The sequence below is a fragment of the Sinocyclocheilus rhinocerous genome, unplaced genomic scaffold (genome assembly GCF_001515625.1).
Source record: "Sinocyclocheilus rhinocerous isolate Xijiao unplaced genomic scaffold, SAMN03320098_v1.1 scaffold3311, whole genome shotgun sequence".
Lineage (NCBI taxonomy): Eukaryota > Metazoa > Chordata > Actinopteri > Cypriniformes > Cyprinidae > Sinocyclocheilus > Sinocyclocheilus rhinocerous.
The window spans coordinates 83,090-96,925 of record NW_015647447.1 but is presented as its reverse complement, the minus strand read 5'-3'; the positions used below and the strand labels follow the sequence as shown (position 1 = coordinate 96,925).

Here is a 13,836-nt window from a genome sequence, read left to right as displayed (position 1 = left end):
AGTTATTGTCTTCTAAAGCCCCCCCCCACCCAAACCCCACACCACACACACACACACACACACACACACACACACACACACACACACATAAGAACAATTGGCTACTATATACCCCTAAACAGAGCAGGGTCGGCCTGAAAGGGAAATGGCTTGTTTGGAATTGTACAAAACTGGGCCATAAACTGACATTCATAGTAAGCATCCGGTAAATGCTATTTCATAGACTGTAGAGAGAACTCATAATGAAATACTAGTGTACTGCATTATATTTACTGAAAGCTGCCAAGGAAACAGTAGGCAATATGCATATGCACTATATTTGCCAAGTACACAATCACATTTATTTTTGCATATTGAATACAGTTTTCCTGGCATCATGCACAGTACACATGCATTCATGTATTAAATGCTGAATTTTTCTATACTGAAAAAATAGTGTGGTAGTATGCAATTCAAACTCTAGAATAATATTTGAAACTATTATTATTAATTATAGTATTAATAATAATTCACACTGTCATTTGTTTAAAAAAAGTGTCATTTTAGTAGCAGTGTTTTATCAGTTTTTATCTTTATATTTTCTGTTATTTTAGTTTATTATATAATTATATGTAAGTTTATTAATTAAGTTCATTCATTCATTCATTCATTCATTTTCAATTTTAAATCTGGTTTAAACTTTTAATCAAATTAATTATATTACATTCTAATTAATGTCATTTAATTACAGTTAATAACATTTATCATAACTTTATGACAATAATTTCAAATCAGTAATAAAATATAAATCATATTTTTTTATGTTTTTAGTAATAATTAATATTTATGCTCTAATAATTGTGTTTTCACTCATCTTGTTTGCGAAATACAATATAATATACAGTGATCATCATCAGGTAGTCAAATAATTTTACCCTGATGTCTGTATCTCAGATCTGAAGCGGATATCACCTTGTTTCTGCCGTTCATCGTGTGTGAATGTCCACTTGCTCATTTCACACATACAAACACTCTACTGGCAGATAAAGCTGTGATGCACTGGGTTCGCTTAAGACTGCTGTCATACTGCATGTGTGCGTGTTTGGATAGTCCTCTCTGGAGGATTCTTGTGCTGAAAGCAGATAAAACCATTACCATCCCGTATTCTCTCTGTTTACTAGCCCTCCTCTCTCTACCAGGCCGTTCAATTAAGGAAATGAGTGCAGGCATTTTTTTTATTTTTTTTAGAGAAATGGCTTTTAGAGAAAGGCAAACCATGCTGTATAAAGAGTAACGCAGCTCTTCTTTTTCACAGACGTTGTGGCTACAGTAAAGCCATGCAAGATCCGGACGAGGAGAAGATGCACTTCCACAATGGACACAGTAAGTCTAACTGAAACAGACAGACAGACACGTCTGGGTTCAAGCAGAGTTCAGTGGGCTATAGTCTCATCCTATCATTAGCTTAAAAAAATTAAATAATAATAATAATAAATTATGTTTTTATTAATACAATTACAAAAATACTGCAATTTAGATTTTAGTAATATTTTGTTAAACTGATATTATTATTAGTATTAATTTTATTATTATTATTATTATTATTATTATTATTATTATTAATCCTGATATAGATAAATACATGTTGTTATTAATAGCATTATAAACTTATCAACAGCAATATTGATTTGTATTAATATTTTGTCATACAATTATTATTATTATTATTATTATTATTCCCTGATTAGTGATAGAAGGACTGATGGAAAAATCCCATAGACTTAATTCTTTGTTTAGTAACATTGCAGTTACTGGGACACCCATCTGTAACCCGAAAACCTCACTGGCCCATTAGGCTACAACCACACTAACCACGTACCCAATAATACAGTTACACACAGACGTGTGGCATATTTTGGTGGATTCTTATTATGTAGTCCTAAAGCAATCCATCAAGATGTTGTGCTTTGCGCAGCAGGGAAGAACAAACAGGGTCTCTAGAGATGAAACCTCAAGCAGCGTCTCCTGCGCATCCTCTCGCGTTACATCACATAACCCAACCCCAGAGCTGTGAGGGGCCGGGATTCAGCATTTCCCCTCTCTCTCTCTCTCTCTCTTCATCACAGTCAAATTCCCAGCGGTCCGCACGTATATCGATCCTCACACCTACGAAGATCCCAACCAGGCCGTCCACGAGTTTGCCAAGGAGATTGATGTGTCCTGTATCACCATCGAGCGGGTTATTGGAGCCGGTGAGTGAGTTATGAGCAACTAAAACAAAACAGGCCTTAGGAACAGAAGTACAATTAGCTTACGTGAGAAACATTCACCGCTGAGAAGGAGAATGTTAGACGGTTTGGTTTTCAAATCTCATCTTTAGGCCTGATCTTTAGGCCTGACTGTGCAGTGTCTGTATGAGATGAAATCTGTTTAGATACTGCGGATATCTACTGTATGTTGGGTTGAGAAACTGCTTAGCAACACCCTAGCAACCATATAGCCTTATATCTTTTAAAACTACTACTTAAAGGGATAGTTCACTCAAAAAATAAAATTTGCTGTTAATTTACTCACCCATTTACTCACCCTCAGGCCTTCCAAGATGTAGGTGACTTTTGTTCTTCAGTAGAACAGTAAGTAAGATTTGTACTTGGTGATTCATAAAATCCAAGTCAGCTGCTAAAGTCACTTTGAGAAATAAGAATCATATCAAGGTACACAAAATTATTACCCGTGACTTCCGACAATATATTGAGGTCTTATGAAGCAAAACCATTGGTCTGTGCAAGAAACTGAACATTATTTACAACATTATTACCTGTAATCCAGAGCCTCAGCCAAACGGTCCGGAGTGAAGTCCGACTCACAAATGAATCATTCTTTTGAACTGATTCTTTTTGGTGAACCAGTTTGCCGAATCGGACTGAACCGTCTGAAACAGTTCAATGCTCGAAGGCAGCACAGATCTACAAGTTACTCAATCAAATCTCACTTTCGGATGCCTGATAATCAAGTAAAACAGAACAAACCGAAGAACTGATGAGCCGCTGATATGTGCATGTGTGAACCGAACACTTGAATGAACGTTTTTATGGTTTCTTACAGTTTATGTAAAAAGTTGAGCTGATGAAGACTAGTTCAATCACTTTATTTGATTTAGACTCGTAAAACGTATGCATTTTACATCATTATTAGGTGCTTTAATAATACAAATAGTGTATGCGTTAGTCATTGTGAGATTGCATAAACAAACTAGTGAATTAGTTCATTGAATCAAACTGTCTGAAAGAACCAGTTCGCAGAAAAGAATCGAAGTCAGAATTAGGGGTAATGATGTAAATAATGTTCAGTTTCTTGCACAGACCAGTTGTTTCACTTCATAAGATTTCAGTATATCGTCAGGAGCTATGCGTATTAATTTTGTGATCCTAGATATGCCTTTTTGATTCTCAAAGTGCTGGTAGCCGCTGACTTGCATTTTATAATTGACCAAGGACCACAGTTTCAGCTAGAAATCTTCTTTACTTTCTAATGGATGGCCTGAGGGTGAGTAAATTAACAGCAAATTTTCATTTTTTTAGGTGAACTATCCCTTTCAAGTTTTAACTATTTCAAACTTCAAACCTCCTAATTTAAAGCTATTAATTCTACTTCAGACTTTCAGGTCAGGCTTTGTCAAGCCAACATAACGTTTGTCTGGACAGACTCTTTAGTCTAGTTCATTATTCTCTTTCTTCTTTTCCAGTAAAATAAAATATGTTAAAACAAGAGGTTTGGGCTAAACATTCAGTTTCAAATCCTGCTCTGAAAGTGTCGCATTATAAATACAGGCATTCACTGCCAGACTTTATTCATTCAGAAGGAAGCGAGTTCATCCCTCAGTAGCTTTGCACTTTGTGGCTTCGCGAGGGAAATCTGCCCGAGCACAATGAGGCATTTCATTGTCTGGCTCTTTGCTGCCGCGGTTCACTGATGGCTCTGCTCGCGGTTGCAGGTGAGTTCGGTGAGGTGTGCAGCGGTTTGCTGCGGCTGCCAGGGAAGAGAGAGATCCCAGTGGCCATTAAAACTCTGAAAGCCGGTTACACCGAGAAGCAGAGGAGGGACTTCTTGGGCGAGGCCAGCATCATGGGCCAGTTCGAGCATCCCAACATCATCCACCTCAAGGGGGTCATCACCAAGAGTGAGTGCCAGGATACCTTTGATTATGATTGCTTTTGAAAATGATTGTTTCAGTATTACACTGTAAAAAGTGTTAACCTGCAATTGTTATCTTAAAGAGCTGCTTATACCAGATTTTACCCTTCAGTTTAGTTTTGTTGGTGTAATCTAATATGTTGATTCAGTAATGTTAAATAATGTTTGCAACTTCAGGGATCTTATCTATGCACAATCAGCTTGTAACACTCCAAAGAGAAAGGAAAACTTGAAATCGCATCATATGACCCCTTTAAGTAAAAGCAGTTAATTCGATGTTACCACATGGCACACATTTTGTATGCTACCAGTTTAATGTAGACAATGTCACATAATAATACTAACCTAACAATGACCTTAACGCTGAAATCTGTGTGATTTATTTCTGTAAGGTAAACCAGTGATGATAATAACAGAATATATGGAGAATGGATCCCTGGACACCTTTTTGAAGGTACATTTTCTGCTTTTTGGAAGTACAGTAAATAGTCATTCTGTGAATTTCATGGGAATGCCATGAATAATTACACTGGTTCAATGTTAGTACTTAGTTATTACCCAGTTATTGTAATAAAGTGTTGTTATTAAAGTCTTACTAGTGTGTTTTGTGAATGAGAATATTCATACACATTTATTATTATTTATTATTTTGTCATGCATCAAATTAATTATAAATGTATTTCTTACCTTATTTTATGATGAAAAAAAGTTTGTATTTAAGTGTCATTCGTGTAGTGCTCTGTGAATGAGAAAATTCATAAATGTTTCATTATATTTTATATATGTTTCATTTTATTTTCAAGTGTTTACATGTTTCATGAAATGTGTATTTGTTTAAATTTGTTTCTAAAAAATATTTATTTATACTTTTTCAATAAAGTTACATATATATCACTCTAACGGCTAACCTACTACACCTTGCATCTATTTCAAACTTAATTATAAATGAATATATCTATCTATCTATCTATCTATCCATCCATCCATCCATCCATCCATCCATCCATCCATCTATCTAAACTTATTTATAATTAAGTTTGCAATTATATATTTATAATTCATTTTGAATTCATTTATTTGTAATTAATTTTGAATTAATATATAAACTACCAAGCACTTAATTGCAGATTGTTGTGTGCACTTCATCAAATGCAGACACAAAGGTGGTCTTCTCATGTAATTACTCAGTTTGTACAGTTATTCATTCTTTCTGAAGTATAAGCATTAAATTGTATTATGCTTATATTCATGTATAATATATGTCTTTACTGCTCCAACAGAAGAACGACGGTCAGTTCACTGTCATTCAGTTGGTCGGCATGCTGCGTGGCATTGCTTCTGGCATGCGCTACCTCTCTGAGATGGGCTATGTGCACCGTGACCTGGCTGCCCGCAACATCCTGGTCAACAGCAACCTGGTGTGTAAGGTGTCCGACTTCGGCTTGTCGAGAGTGCTGGAGGACGACCCAGAGGCGGCCTACACAACGCGCGTACGTGCTACAGAGGATAAACGCTGAGTCACGCTAACAGCTAACCTACTACACCTCGCATCTATTAGCTACCTCGCAGCAGACCTTTGTTTTAATCCTGGATTCAAACGCAGTGCCACTAGCACCCTACTTTTCAATACTGTTGTCTTCCTGCTCTCTGATATTGCAGTAACATATTAAGCTGGACGCTTCTGTTGCAGAGTGCATTAGGGACATTTTACACTACAAAATAATGTGCTGCATCCTCTACATTCTACAACCTAGAACTATGAATGAACCCTGAACTACGGATGCTTATTTCCACCATAGAATTGTCAGAATTAAGTTTATATTTCGCACATTCACAAGTTATAAATTTGTAAACTTTACATCTCACAACTCTTACTTTTTTCTTGCAATTGAGAGTTTATATCTCACAATACGGACTCCTCTTCTCACAATTGGAAGTCTGTATCTCACAATTCTGACTTATTTTCTCACTATTGCGTGTTTATATCACAATTCTGACTTTTCTTCTTGTAAAAAAATAATTTTTCATACTGAACTGACCTGCAGAGTCAGAATTGCATATCTTGGATGGCAATTCACTGATGTATATAACTATTTTACTGAAGGGTGCTAAAATAATTCCAGGGGCCAGATTCACAAAAAATTAATTAAATTAAATTAAATTAAATTAAATTAAATTATGAAATGAAATAAAATAAAATATTAAAATCAATCTAATAATGTTTTTAAGAAGTACAACCCTTGAAAAAATCTTTAAAAGTTCTCAAGTATTTTCTTAAGAAGTATTTTCTAAAACAGAATTTGGTGTTATCTGATTGTATGGAAGTTTTTGTCACTTGCTGATGAATCTAATGAAAAATACCTCAAAGACTGTTTTTGCACAGCCCACAAATTAATGTAATAATCATAACAAGCATGCATTATTTTTATTGTGATTGGCTTGGCAGGAATTTAATACTCATTCTAAAATGTTCATAAGAATGTTTCTAAGTTCAACTTTCTTTTTTTTTTTAAGAATTCTCAAGAACTGTCTTAACATGACAGGCTGTGGTGTTGTCTATGGCGTTGTTGCCAAAGACTCAATGAACTCAATGAAAATTACCTCAAAGTCCATGTTTTTGCACAGCCTGCAGATTAATGTAATAATCATAAGTCTGCAACTCTTGAAAAATTATTGAGTATCTTCTTAAGTGTTTTCTTAAGAACATATATTTTTAAATGTATTCATTTCCACTGTTTTTCTTGCTCTGTCTCTAGAAAGAATGAGTCCTGTATGTAAGTGTTGTACATAGAAGCAAATAGAAAATAGCAGTTAAGAAGTATTTTATTTTTAAGAATGTTTTGTGAATCCGGCCCCAGATAGCATGTGCAAATAACACTGTCATCGGCCAGAATTGTAATTTTTTTTGCCTCAAAACCAGTGAAATTTGGTCAGAGCAAGGGTTCTCGAAAGAGGCAGTCCGGTACTAAAATCGCACCCAGTTCCGGCGGTGCGAAAACGCCAAAAAGTGGGTAGTTCCACAATTAGTTCTGGTACTATGAAAAGGTCCCCGCGGTGTGAAAGGCCCTAATGTGTACCACAGTGAGAACTAATTATTATTGAGCCCTGAAAAATATATAGCATATATTCTGACACTTATATGTTGCTAAAACACAGCCAGAATTGTATTTTATTTTTTTTGCCTCAAAACCAGTGAAATTTGGTCAGAGCAAGAAAAAATCTATTCCACAGTGAGAACTAATTATTATTGAGCCCTGAAAATGGAGCTGCCTTGTTCTGAAAGAGGATAATTAGAGGTTTGGTGGTGGCTGTCATAATTAGCATAGCATAGCGCTCTTTGTCGTCTGTTTCTTGTATTGGTGTGTCAAAGTAACACTGAGGGAAGAGTTTTATGGCTAAGTGAACTGTCAGCAAAGTAAATTAAGACATGTCTCCTCAGTGCCGTCAGAGACGGAGAGCGCTAACACCGGGACAGTCAATTAGCGATTAGCATGCAGCAGCCATCCACAGACCTAATGCTTCCTGTCACATTTCACAGCCTGACACCATTCTTTCCCAGCGATAATCACCTGTTAAGATGCTCTGACAAGATACGTTTCTGATGTGAGACGATGTGAGATTTCAGCAAGCTGTTTGTCTTGCAGGGAGGAAAGATTCCCATCAGGTGGACGGCTCCAGAGGCCATTGCCTACAGGAAGTTCACCTCAGCCAGTGACGTGTGGAGCTATGGCATTGTGATGTGGGAAGTGATGTCGTACGGCGAGAGACCATACTGGGAGATGAGCAATCAAGACGTAAGTCGAAATGAGCCCAAAATTCTATTAAATTGCAGTTCATATGTGGTCTTATTGGGACGACATATTGTCTTCATAAGTGAAAATTGTGTTAAATTTTAGACACAATATTGTCAGTATTGTATGTTTTGTTCAATTTCACAAACGAAAATAGTTCTAGTCAGTTGTCCAGTTGTCTTTTCGAGCAACACACTGCAGTGTTTTGTTACTGAATGAATCAACGTTTTTTAATCGAGTGGTGAACGATTCAGTGACTCATTCATAAAGACAGCCGCTCGCTTCGTTTCTGAATGAATTGGCCGTTTGAACAAATCGAGTGAGTGAATAATTCAGTGACTCATTCATGAAGACAGTCATATGCTTTGTTTCTGAATGAATCAGCCATTTGAACGAATCAGCTGAATGCATGTCTGAATTACTTGTTTATTAAGACAGTGACTTGGTGCCACCTACTGGTGTTTTTTGTTTAATATTGAGTATTGTTTTATTAAAAAAATAATAATTCCATGTTTACATATTTAAATATAATTGGTTATTCAATGTTTTTTTTTTTTTTTCTCATTTAACTCAATAATTACTTTCAGTGATCTTTTGGGGGGTAATTTCTTAGCCACAATTAAAGCGCAATTACTTTGAATTAAAAATTGTGTTATTTTTGTAAATATAATAATATGGTATATCCAGTGATGATCCAGTGAAGCCAAAGTGCAGTTTTCCCCTGCAGTCTTTTAACACTACACCACTATAATTGCTTCCCATGGCCGTTTTAAGCGCTCACATGCTCTCTCGTATTTGCCTTTGGGGAAATGAGAGCGATAGAATGCTGACGTCTATAAATAGATCAGGAAGTGAGGGTAAACTCTGAGCTGAACTGACATATCGAACACCATCAGCGGGGGAGATCCATGCAGATTTTGGGGTTGGGTTGGGGCTGGATAAACTCTTTCTCCCACCGCGGTGCATCTGCCTGCGGTCCAGTCAAAGGTCACCTGCTCAACAGCAGAATAGGAACACACAGGATGCTGGGTAATGGATATTTGGGTTGAAAATGGGAGTTTCAGGTTTTGGCCACAAGAATTTTACTCTTGGCTTTTCTGCACGGAAAGAGCATCAGCTCTCTGTAGACAGAAATCTGCCGGCGTAATAGAATTCGGCTCAGGCATAGAGTTTCTTTAAAAGACATTATGTACAGTAGCTTTTACCAGAAGCTAACGTCATCTATTGTTTCCTTGTCTCTGTCTAAATACAAACATGATCTCACTGAATAGACACTGATTCATACAGCAAATAAGAACATATTAATAGCTTAGAAAAGTGTATAGCAGCGATATTAAACTAAAAATAAATAAATAAATACCATTTTCATAACTGGTATTTAAATAAATAAATAAATATATAAATTATTTTTAAAGCAAAATAGTAATATAAATATTAACAAATTAGTCTTTAAGAATTTCTTAAGTAAATATTGTATTCATAATTCAAGTAAACAGTCAAAAAAGTGTTTTTTTTTCACCAAGCCTGCATTTATTTAATACAAAATACAATAAAACACTGATAATGTGAAATATTATTACAACATAACATTTTTCTGTTTTCTACTTGAACAAATTTTAAAATGAAATTTATTTCTGTGATCAAAGCTGAATTTTCAGCGTCATTACTCCAGTCTTCAGTGTCACATGATCTTTCAGAAATCATTGTAATATGCTCAAGAAACATTTCTGTTTATTATCAGTGTTTTATTATCAGTGTTATAAAAACATTTTTTTAGGATTAATTGATAAACAAAAGTTCAAAAGAACAGACTTTGATTGAAAAAGTAATAAATATATATAATAAAAAGTATAAAAAAAAAAAAAAAACTTGTATACGGCAGTTTATGTATCAGTGTCTATCCAAATAAACAAAAATATACTCCTAAATGTTAAATACAAATAGCTATAGATGTTAATGCAGTAAAGACATTACAAATCACAAGCATCTTTTTAACTATTATTAAAGCACTGCAGCCTCAGATATTGAAAAACACACAGTACACGGTGAACAGCCGCCTCTCTGTCTTTTGTTATGTAGATGTGCATGTCATATGTCAGTGTATGAGATGACAAGTATATTTGCAGGCAGAGATGAAACACAAGGCGATGCCTAAGTTTTCCCAGCATATCCCAGAAGGAGGTGCACATAGCAGTCACGGTTTTATCAAGCACGACTGACCTTTTTTCCTCCTTTACAGTTGCCAGTGACGGCTTCATCTGCAGCTCACATCTCGTTCTGTGCTCCATCATTAATCTGTTTCACACACACTTGGGAAGGGAGAGTTATTTGATGTTTTATTTAGCGGTTTCTTGAGGGTTCCCCTCAGATCTCGGCTTCCTCGGCTCAGCTAGACGCTGGTGTGTTTCTCTGACTCTGTCTGTCTGTCAGTCGGTCTCTTTCTCTGTCTGTGTTTTCTCTCTCTGAGTGTTTTCCGCGAGGGATTGCTTTCTGAGCTGCTGCTGCTCTTTGTGATGTGGGAGTGAGGGGCATTTTAGAGAGAAGATGCTCTTTGTTGATTCACGGCTCTGATTTCTGTTGCCAGTTTTTGAATCGCAGAAAAAGTAAAACTTATCCAATAGACATATCGCATTCACCCTGTAAGGCAAACAAGACATCTTCATTAATTATATATAATATCTGTCAACTAATACACTACAAAAACACATGCTATATACCATTCAAAACATGATTCCTAGGCTCACCAATGCTGCATATATTTAATTGAAAAGGCAGTAAAAACAGTAATATTGTGAAATATTAATTGTGAAATCATAATATGCTGATTAGCTGAAACATTATCAATGTTGAAAATTGTTCAGCTGCTTAATATCTCTGTAGCAATTTAGTTTTTTTATGTATATATTTATGTATAAACAATATATAAATTATTTAGAGTATATAAAGTTCATATATATATATGTGTGTGTGTGTGTGTGTGTGTGTGTGTGTGAATAAACTGGCCCCAAACTTTTAATGGTTACAAATATAGGTCTATATATAGGCGGCAGGCCTATATTTTTATTATATATTATATGTTTTAATAATATTTAATTCAGTACTATTTAGTGCTGTCAAATGATTAATTGTGATTAATCGCATCCAAAATAAAAGTTGTTTGTTTACATAATATATGTGTGTATACTGTGTATATTTATTATGTATATATAAACACACACAAACATGCATGTATACAGTATATTTAAGAAAAATATGTTATGTTTATATAATAAATATATTTATATATAATATAAAATATAAGAACATGAATATATAAATGTATAAACATACTGTATGTGTGTTTATTTATATATGCATAATAACTATACACAGTACACATACATATATAATGTAAACAAAACTTTTATTTTGAATGTGATTAATCGTGATATATTTATTTATTTATTTATTTTATTTTACACTTTACATTTTATTTTAAGGTGTCCATGGTACAGTGTAATTATACATTTAAGTACTTAGTAATATTAATAAACTACACATACTTACTATATGGTTAGGGTTAGAGTTTGCCTTTAAGGTTACCTGTATGTAATTATGCATAATTTATTGTTTTTATAATAGTAAGTACATGTAACGTGTAACAAGGGACACCATAAAATAAAGTGTTACCCGGTTTACTATATTAATATTAATAATGCTGTAATAGCATTACATTATATCTAAACTAGTCTGTTTTGAGGTGGCTGTTCAGTTAGAGCAGCTAGTAGACGGCGAGGTCAGTGTGTGAATTCACCACCTGCTCTCAGCAACAATTCATGAAGCAGAACAATCCGTGTTCGGACACTGAAGGCACATCATATATTTATCGTGGAATATGATGTAAAATGCCTGCAATCTCTTCTGTTGTCTCAGGTGATAAAGGCAGTGGAGGAGAACTACAGGCTGCCGGGCCCCATGGACTGTCCGACCGCCCTCTATCATCTCATGATGGACTGCTGGCAGAAAGACAGGAACAGCCGGCCCAAATTCGAGGAGATTGTCAGCTTACTGGACAAACTCATCCGCAATCCCAGCAGCCTGAAGGGTCTAGTTAACCCATCGAACAGGTAGACGACCAGCCGTTATTGATTTAGTTGTGTTCATTGGTTCTCGTTCTTTACTGTTCCCGTCAGAGTGTATATGCTAATTAAGCTGTTATTTACGGCATGTGATTAACATCGACTGTGAGATCACAAATGATGTGACGTCTGTGAAGCATTGATAACCGAGGGTTAACCACCCTGCTACACGGCTGTCACAGGAAATCAAGCTTTAAATGACACTGGTGACAAATACGCACTCACATTTCGTGATTTAATGTCGCGTTAAACAGAAGTGACAGTGTGCAAATGACTTCCAATTACTGTGGTTATACGTATCGAATACATTTGCGGTCTGTATTCTTACATGTTGGAATCATCCATTATCTGTAATTGTGTTATGCAATTATGTCCAGGTTTAATATGAAATTGATTTGGAGTCTGTGAATGTTCCGCGAGCTGCGTTATTGCACCGTAATTTTCTTTATTTGCCTTGGATGATAATATTAGCAAGTGTGGCCAAGAGATCATTGATTATATTAATATGTATAGTCATAATGCGATTTAATTTTAACATGCATATGAAAGCAGAATTATAAGCTGAGTTTCATACATATACTTGTTCTGAATATTATGTGTGTGTGTGTGTGTGTGTGTGTGTACAAAGTCTGAGTCCCCAGTTAAAATGCTTTTAATTAAATATAACATTTTTATTGCAAATTCCATTTAAAATAGTTAAAATAATTTGAGTTTAATCATAAAATGTTGTTTATTTCAAGAACTGTGTGAAGAAATATCAGATTTCCAGTTTGGTTTCAAACTTTTGTATAATAACATAGTTATTACAGTGTAATAACAGTTATTATCATATTACTCATTTTGAGGGGAAAATTTGCATAATAAATGTTGGATATACCTCAGAAGCTTGTTAGATGGTGTATTATTCTTTGAGTCAGCTCAGATCTGTAAACATTTTTATTATCCAGCCTTCACTGTAATGTCAGCTCTATAGATTCATTTGTTCACCACTGTACCTGTCTCTCCCGCAGAGTGTCCAATTTATTAGTGGAGCATGGGAGCCCTGAGGGCTGTGTATTCAGATATTAAATATAACATTTTTATTGCAAATTCCATTTAAAATAGTTAAAATAATTTGAGTTTAATCATAAAATGTTGTTTATTTCAAGAACTGTGTGAAGAAATATCAGATTTCCAGTTTGGTTTCAAACTTTTGTATAATAACATAGTTATTACAGTGTAATAACATAGTTATTACAGTGTAATAACAGTTATTATCATATTACTCATTTTGAGGGGAAAATTTGCATCATAAATGTTGGATATACCTCAGAAGCTTGTTAGATGGTGTATTATTCTTTGAGTCAGCTCAGGTCTGTAAACATTTTTATTATCCAACCTTCACTGTAATGTCAGCTCTATAGATTCATTTGTTCACCACTGTACCTGTCTCTCCCGCAGAGTGTCCAATTTATTAGTGGAGCATGGGAGCCCTGAGGGCTGTGTATTCAGATCGGTGGAGGAATGGTTAGAGGCCATAAAAATGGGTCGATACACTGAGCTTTTCATGGAAAGTGGATACACTTCTCTGGAAGTCGTCACTCAAATGACCTTGGAGTAAGTCATCTGTTGTGGAGGTCATTGAGCCTCTTTGCCTTTCACGTACTTGAGAAATGAGTGTATTGAGAGTGTTTTGATCCTGGGAAATTTGGATGCACTTTCTGTTAAAGGCACAATATGTAAGACTTTTTTTATTAAAATATCCAAAAACCACT

At 35.2% G+C, this 13,836-nt stretch overlaps 1 protein-coding gene across 1 annotated transcript in view; it reads left to right on the top strand.

Annotated features, from left to right (window-relative positions):
* Positions 1-13,150, top strand: part of LOC107709147 (ephrin type-A receptor 5-like) — a 129,042-nt gene extending 115,892 nt beyond the window's left edge. The window contains exons 10-17 of the mRNA XM_016513559.1: positions 1,295-1,362; positions 2,106-2,231; positions 3,974-4,159; positions 4,566-4,627; positions 5,454-5,663; positions 7,818-7,967; positions 11,877-12,070; positions 13,093-13,150. Coding sequence (XP_016369045.1) covers positions 1,295-1,362; positions 2,106-2,231; positions 3,974-4,159; positions 4,566-4,627; positions 5,454-5,663; positions 7,818-7,967; positions 11,877-12,070; positions 13,093-13,150 — 1,054 coding nt within the window. The remainder of the gene's footprint in view (positions 1-1,294; positions 1,363-2,105; positions 2,232-3,973; positions 4,160-4,565; positions 4,628-5,453; positions 5,664-7,817; positions 7,968-11,876; positions 12,071-13,092) is intronic.
* Positions 13,151-13,836: the final 686 nt, after the last annotated feature.